At 36.8% G+C, this 8,074-nt stretch overlaps 1 protein-coding gene across 2 annotated transcripts in view; it reads right to left on the reverse strand.

Moving 5' to 3' along the window:
- Positions 1-2,813: 2,813 nt before the first annotated feature.
- Positions 2,814-8,074, reverse strand: part of LOC107664233 (putative thiamine transporter SLC35F3) — a 55,086-nt gene continuing 49,825 nt past the window's right edge. For both annotated transcript variants that reach the window (XM_016454749.1, XM_016454758.1), the window contains 5 exons: positions 7,050-7,269; positions 5,667-5,792; positions 4,697-4,889; positions 4,513-4,602; positions 2,814-3,332 (listed from right to left, as the gene is read on the reverse strand). In XM_016454749.1, coding sequence (XP_016310235.1) covers positions 3,094-3,332; positions 4,513-4,602; positions 4,697-4,889; positions 5,667-5,792; positions 7,050-7,269 — 868 coding nt within the window. In that variant the 3' untranslated portion in view covers positions 2,814-3,093. The remainder of the gene's footprint in view (positions 3,333-4,512; positions 4,603-4,696; positions 4,890-5,666; positions 5,793-7,049; positions 7,270-8,074) is intronic.

The following is an 8,074-nucleotide window of genomic DNA, read 5'->3' on the forward strand; positions in this document are numbered from 1 at the left end:
CACTCAGTCATGGCGTCATCAAACTACGCCTTTGTCTCTTTGTTTATTTTGAATACGCGCCCTCTAGCGGCAAAAATTACATATTGTGCCTTTAAGTCAACAAATTATATCACATATAACTTTTAAACGGGCAAGGTCAGGAAGAGCTTCTGTTACGTTAGTCAACATCATGCCAACATGTTTAAGATACACTTTTGAAACACTGTATTTTAAAGCTGCAGTCCGTAATTTTTTTGTGTTCAAAATGTATATAGTAAGCGAGTACACCATGAATCCATTTTCCAAACCGTGTTTTTAGCTTGTCCTGAATCACTACGGTACACCTATAATAAGTGTTTATATTCGGACTATTCAGACTGGTTCGGGTAGGTACCGCTGCGGAGTAGCCCAGTACCTGCGTGATTCGCCATAGACATAAACAGAGAGAAGTAGCTCCGGCTACAATGTTCTTCCGCAAGACGCACGCAGTTCTGTTTATTAACCGCTAGAGCGCCAAAAGTTACGGACTGCAGCTTTAATGTTTACTGCTTGGTCTGTGTTCTTCCATTATAAGTGCTTTACAGTAACCACATTTTTTGTAATGTCAATCATGGTTATGGATCTGATGACCCATATATGTGTTTTCAGTGCTGTCAATCTTGTTGAAAACTTTTTATTTTCCTCTTCATTCCTCCTACACCATTATTACACATGGATTGGAACATGGATTTGTTTGAAAAAAAAAGAAGAAAAAAACCCCAATTTGCATTAAGGTCTTCAAATCTATTTTTTCTCTGATGCACCTAATTCTGGATAATATGACAGAAAATGACAAAATATTAAATGATTCTATCAACATGATTGGCTTGTCTCATCAATCAAAATTTGCCAGAACATATATTCTATATACTAAAACATTATTCTACAAATTCTTTTGAACCCATTCAGTTGGTCTCTGTTAATTAATCATGTTCAAACAAACTTAATTCAAACAAGCGTACGCTTGTTTGATATTCTTTAACAGGAGAAAATGTGTAGTTTTACAAGGTACATGTGAAAACAGACAAAGCAGATCTATTAAATTGATGTTTTCATTTATTTTTGTTGTCATTTTCCTCAAATGTGATCAGAATGCATTTCAGTGTAAAAATCATTCCTTACAAAGGTTTACAATATTATCAATATAATAGCAATAATTCCAGAGGAATACAATATTATATTTATTGTCATTGTAACAATGACAATGGGAGACAGTGCTGATGAGATCCTATTGCAAATCAAAGAAAAGGCAGTGAAGCCGTCATTTTGGCATTGGCATTTTCTGCATGCATTTTTCTGTAGAAATAATTCCCTTCCAATGGAACAGTTCATAAGGATAAAAAATGCAATGCAGTGCTCAAGAAAAGCAGTCTTATGAAAATGCTGGATGTGTTTTGTGTATGTAAAGGTGGCGTATCAGTTCCAGTCACCACCTTTTGCAAAGCATATAGTGTGGGTGCACTTTTCAGAAATGCTCATACATTCACAGGATGCTCACGGCACCCTTTACGGTAACACGACTCACGGAAGATTGCCTTTTCGGTTTGCCAGTTCTGCCCCTGAAGTGTCCTCACAGTGTGACTCAGAAAAAAATGTGATGGAAACAAAGTATAGCTTCAGTATAAACAGTCTGGATCCTGTTGTTAACCCACAAATATCTTTGTTTACATTTTAGGAGAATTTTGTATGAGGCCAGCTGGACATCTGCACTATTCCAGCATCCCAGCCAACCTCAGCACCACGGTATTCTGAGGCTATTCCTGGTTCGCCCTTCCACCCAAACCTTCGAGATTGCCGTTATCCAGAACATCTTCAATCACAGATTGGGATGGGAAATCCCTCAGATGCACCTGTTGCAAGGTAGATCTTTGTTGTGCAAGAAGACGGCACAAGTAGCAGTTCTTAATGTCTATATTAATGTTTGGCACATGTTCTACTGGGCACTCGCAGTGATTTGCGCCAGTGAGAGTCATAATGTGAGCTGTAAAGTGACAGATGTGATTCTCTGAGCTCCAAAGAGAAGTTAAACAATCTCAAGACCAGCAGGTACTCTTTATTGTGGAGATATTGGTTATGTGGGTCTCTTGAGCAGAGGTCTCAAACGTAAACTACCTGATGTTTTCCAGTTGAACTGTTACAACAAATGTGTTTTATGACCATACATTTGAACTACATACAGTTATTGAGGCATGGATACATCTTCCTTCATACCTAGCATGATGCTCATGTTTACTGGAGTAATGATGCCTGAAATTGCATTACTGCAACTCTTAATTTTCTCCTTGCACAGGCAGGTAGCAGTGCCATTAAAAAGATGGGAAATAACACAACCTGGCCTTGACGTAACAATCAGACATTTTTCAATATAAAAAGACTTAAATAGATTGCAATCAGTCCACATATATGATATTAAAAATATTTTTATATATATCAGACAGGCAAAATAAAAAGGTTGGAGTAGCTGTAGTGCATCAAAAATAGAATCTTCCATCCACTGAAGATGCCACAACAAGTGCTCCCAGTGTAGACCACTCCATCGATTGTAATAAGAGTCATCTTGTCTTATATAGATGCATGTAACCCAAACTTTTCTGACTTTTCTGTTCTTTTACATTCAAGTTTTAGGCCTATAAAAGCCATGTGCAGAATAAGAAATATATACAAATAAATTTACATTAAATTACAAAAGTATATAAAATAAAATTGAAATATTATTAAATATAATATTAAATTAAAGTTTTAATAAAAAAATAAATAAAGTGTAAAAAATTAAAGTCTATAAATTGATTTGTGGGCTGGATTTAAGGATAGCCTATTAACACTTAATGACTCATTTCATGGGTCAAATTTGACCCATAGATCGGTAGTTTGAGACCCCTGCTCTTGAGTTTCAAATAAAGACCCAAGCCATTGTTCAAATCCACTTACAGTTGGGAGAACTGCGAAAAAAAGAGTTTTTGTTATAATGTGCATTATGGTAAATTATGGCCTATGGAACCTCGTTGACTGAGAAATATTATGAATGAATGCTCTTCCCAGCATCATCCAGTCACTGGATGGGAGAAGGTGAGTGTGTCAGTGGGAAAATGTTGACATGGAGGTCCTGGCCCGTCGGGTCCAGTTGAGTCCTGAGCTGGTTCCAGTCTCAGCCGGCTCAACAGGCTGTTCCCGCTTTCTGAGTTTGGTGCCGAGCTCAATCAAACACTGATCCCAGTCCTCCGGTAACAGCAGCATCAGGAAGCCCAGACAGATGATGAACACAGCGATGAGTCGCACTGTGTTGAAGTGGATATCACAGGTGTACAGGTCCACCACTGCAACACCAACCATACATACATTAAGAGCCACTAACATCCACCACAAACTCTCTAGATGAAGTTACAATAACTCTCCACTTTCAACTGATTCAAAAACAGGTTTCCAAATGTTAGAATCTTTTTCATTTTCTCCTTACATAAAATAATTTTTAACATAAACCTTTTACATACAATGAGCTACGAGTGTGATGTAATATAATATCCCCCCTAATATATTAAAGGGATAGATCACCCAAAAATGAAATTTCTGTCATTAATTACTCACCCTCATGTCGTTCCAAACCTGTAAGACATTTCGTTCATCTTCAGAACACAAATTAAGATATTTTTGATGAAATCCGAGAGCTTTCTGACCCTGCACAGACAGCAACGCAACTGAAACGTTCCAAGGCCCAGAAAGGTAGTAAGTACATCGTTAAACTAGTTCATGTGACATCAGTGGTTCAACCTCAATTTTATGAAACTACGAAAATACTTTTTGTGTGCAAAGAAAACAAAAATAACAACTTTATTCAACAATTCTTCTCTTCCTTGTCAGCATCTGCCACCATTCACGAGAGTACCAACGCAAGATCTCAGATTTCACCAAAAATATATTAATTTGTGTTCAGAAGATGGACGAAGGTCTTACGGGATTGGAACAACATGAGGGTGAGTAATTAATGTCAGAATTTTCATTTTTTTGGGTGAACTATCCCTTTAATATATATATATATATATATTATAATTTGTAATATGCATTTCTAATTAACATTGCAATAAACGTAAAATGTAGCAGTTTACATCAACTGATTAATCAATTACTTTAAATTAAACGCTCAATATTTTTATTTTGTACTGTAGTTTTTGAATTGATTACGTCATTCTCAGTGCTTCATGGGATGAGTAGATTTTAAGTCTTGTACATTTTGTCAAGTTCCAAATACTATTTTGCTTTAAATTCAAGTTTGTAATGTGTCAATTATTTTTGTAGATGCTTGGTTTGGTTCATGGCTTAAAATACTTTTGAAATGGAAAAACAATTAAAAGAAAAAAGAAAAACAAACAATGCCACTAAGCCATGTCATTACTTTATTTTAGTGAACTATCACTTTAAATCAGTCAGTGGCACAAAATACAGTTTTTCTATAAGCAAGTTTGCTATTATAAAACATTTTTACTTTGAAAATGAACTCACCTGCATTGACTGGGACACTCAGCAAAATGCCAAGTGAAATGAGTGTAGGGTATGTAATGGCAATGCCAAAATTCACCAGAATATTGAATGCTGTAAAAGAAGATAAAATGCACAGTAAATGTTAGATATAATTGTGTGTATATTATATGTATAATATACTGTTTTCTGTCAGTATTTTATCTACCTAGTAAGAGTCCAGCTACTCCACACAGGTAGGCCCAGGGAAGATCAGCTATGGATGTGAAGTACTCAACATGTGTGAAGTACAATATAACTGGCACAAAGCTCATAAAGACAAAGTTTGCACCTCCGACAATGGTCAGAAATAGAGCCGCCTCTCCAAACTTGGCGCTGCCCAAGACAAGCTTGAAGAGCACCTGAAGAATGAAAAACAAGACTAGGTCAGGTCAGATTTGTTTTTGTTTTTTGGTGGATCGGTTTATTCAGATGCTTAATTTGAATTAGCTAATCCATATGGAGTTATCACAGTATTCATATTTTACTTGTTCTATTTTGTAACAAAATACATATTTGGTTAAACATATGTAAACATATTTGTTTAAAAAATTAGTTCTATTTAAATGTAAGTCTATATGCTTTATATTTTCATTGTTTTTGTGTCAGAAACTATATGATTTGGGGCATTTTCAAAGCTTGTGGTGTAGTTGAGTTCTGTTGTAATGGCCAGCATGACTGTACGTAAATACTTTAGCTTGTAGATTAGCAAACTACAGATTCAAGGCAACACTGGACAGGATAAATATAAAAAAATAACATGGTTTTATATTTCAAATGTCTGCAGGAAAGACGACAAGGGTATAACATGGCTGTTTTTGTTAGCTCATGATCAAGTTTGAAATGATAGTCAACTGATGAGCTAAAATTGATCTTTCTGGCCAGTTCCCTTATTGATCTGTCCTTTTCAAATGACCGCAGGAGTTGAAAGTACATCACAAATCAATCAAGACAAATAGATTAGTGAGGTCATTTCAATTACAGAAAACAAAGGCACTCCAAGGACACGTCACTCCATGACTATGTAAAGAGATTCAGTTATTGATAAGTATAGTTTCAATGACACAAACCCCGACAGGACTGAACAGAAAAACATTTGATGAATAACAAAAGGGTCATGACTGTTGATGCGGGATTACCTTATAGAGGGCAGAGGCAGATGCAGAGGCCACTACAAGCGTTATGCCGATAACAGAGTGACTGTGAAAGCCATCAGCGTAGGTAAGCATCACGATTCCAGCGATGGCCAGAATGGCAGCAACAATCTTGTAAAAGAACAAAATAAAGGTCACCGGCATCACACTGTGTTACATCAAACAGCACAAAGATGGCCTGTAGACTACAGCATCTATCACAATAGCTAAAACAGCTAAAAGAATGACCAAAAGAATGAATGCAACATTAAAAGAATGAATTAATAAATATATGAAAAATTAGAGGGTTGGGTTGGTACAAAACATATATATATATATATATATATATATATATATACTGTATATAAAAGATATAATCATAAATGAATACATTTTCTATCAGAGCAGATCATGTCCTCATGTCCTTTTTATTGTTCTTTCTCTTTTCATACACAGATAATGAGAATTCAAGAAAGTATGACTCTGGCATTATATATGATGGAACAGGCCTGCTTCATACACAGTGTGTGTGTGTGTACAAATGAAAAATGTTTCCAGAGCGTAGCTGAATTAAGTGCAGTATAGAAGCATTACGAGGGCGTCAGAAAGACTGATTACTCTAACTCAACGACCCTCCTGAACAGCTTTCCTCTAACGCTCTTTTCCTGCTCTGCCTTTTGTTTTGGTCCAACTCTCACTGTTTTATCTCCTTTGTTTGAAAGATTTTCGAAAAATTGTGGTTTTGCATTCTCATGGATGTTGCTATATTCATATTACCATCATCTTTCCAGGAGAACATAGAAATACACATTGGTAAATATGAAACCTGAAACATGTCCAGGGCATATTTCACCATAAATATCACAAGCAAGAAATAAGAAATCGTTTTTTATATATGGAAACCTACTTAACTTCTACTGTGCCACGAGCGTCCAAACACCCTGACTCACCAAAATCTGCCCAGCACTGCAGTGTACGTGTGTGTGTGTGTGTGTGTGTGTGTGTGTGTGTGTGTATATGTGTGTGAGAGAGAGATGGAGGAACAGGAACACATAGACAAAGAAAATGTTACACAGCACTTTAGTTCCTTTGATTCGAGAAAAAAAAAGGGAACAGGAAATATAAGAAAGGAGGAGTACAAAGGAAGAAGACAGGAAAAGGTTGTAAAAGCAAAGTATTGTATTGTGATGGCACTGCTGACTCATGGGATTAGACTATTGTATTGTGATGGCACTGCTGACTCATGGGATTAGACAGCAGAAGACATCCAGAGAAAACAACATTGGACATCTATCTATCCATCCATCATTAAACTCTTTTAGCAACACTCATGTCAAATAAATATCTAGAATTTCATCCATCTATCCAACGATCCATCCATCCACTCACCCTGACACCCATGAAGCGATCCCGCAGTACGATCCAGGACAGGAGAAAGACAAAGGCTTTGTTACAGCAGAAGAGGGCCGATACATCGGTGCTGTTGATCTTTCTCAGAGCCTGAAGGTACAGGTAGTTTGTCATAATCCACAGCAGGCCAAAAGGGGCCACTTTAGTAAAGAACACCTTTGCCGTCAGTCCATCGTCCCCAAAGAACCGACAGCACTCTCTGAAATACCACAGAGATAAAACATTATTAATTTATTGTCCACTACACATAATGCACAATTGATTTGCCTTATGTACACTACCGTTCAAAACCATGGGGTCAGTGCATTTATTGTTTACTTTTTTTCAGCAAGGATGAATTAAACTGATCAAAAGTGACGGTTGTAGAGCCCTTTTCAAGCTTGGGTCTACTAATAGGAGTGTTGCTGTCATCCTTAAAGTGCTTTCTAAATTGAGATTTTCTCATTTCTATATTTAAATATAGAAATGAATATGGATTCATATTTTGGAATCACTGACACTTGTTCATATGGAAAGTGTCATTGTCCTTAAAGGGTTAGTTCACCCAAAAATGAAAATTAGCCCATAAATCACTCACCCTCAAGTCATCCTAGGTGTATATGACTTTCTTCTTTCAGACGAATCCAGTCGGTGTTATATTAAAAATTGTCTTTGATCTTTCAAGCTGTTTAATTGCACTCAGCGGGTGTTGCAGTGCATCAGTCCAAAAGAAGTTAAATAAAAAGCACCCATCCTTAATAAAAAGTGTCTCACACAGCTCCGGGGGGTGAACAAAGTCCTCCTGTAGTGAATCGATGCGTTTTTGTAAGAAAAATAGCCATATTTAAAACGTAATCATTTAATCTAGCTTGCACTGTTGTACACGGAAGCAGCTCCGGGAGGATGACGTAAGACGTCGGCGATTGCGCATGCGCTGCTCAGAAATGACGAACGCAGAAGCGCAGGGGAGAGATCAAAACAAAACAACGGTCACTAATTAGAAGTACAAAATGAGGATTTGTAAA

This window comes from Sinocyclocheilus anshuiensis, unplaced genomic scaffold (genome assembly GCF_001515605.1).
Source record: "Sinocyclocheilus anshuiensis isolate Anshui unplaced genomic scaffold, SAMN03320099.WGS_v1.1 scaffold425, whole genome shotgun sequence".
NCBI lineage: Eukaryota > Metazoa > Chordata > Actinopteri > Cypriniformes > Cyprinidae > Sinocyclocheilus > Sinocyclocheilus anshuiensis.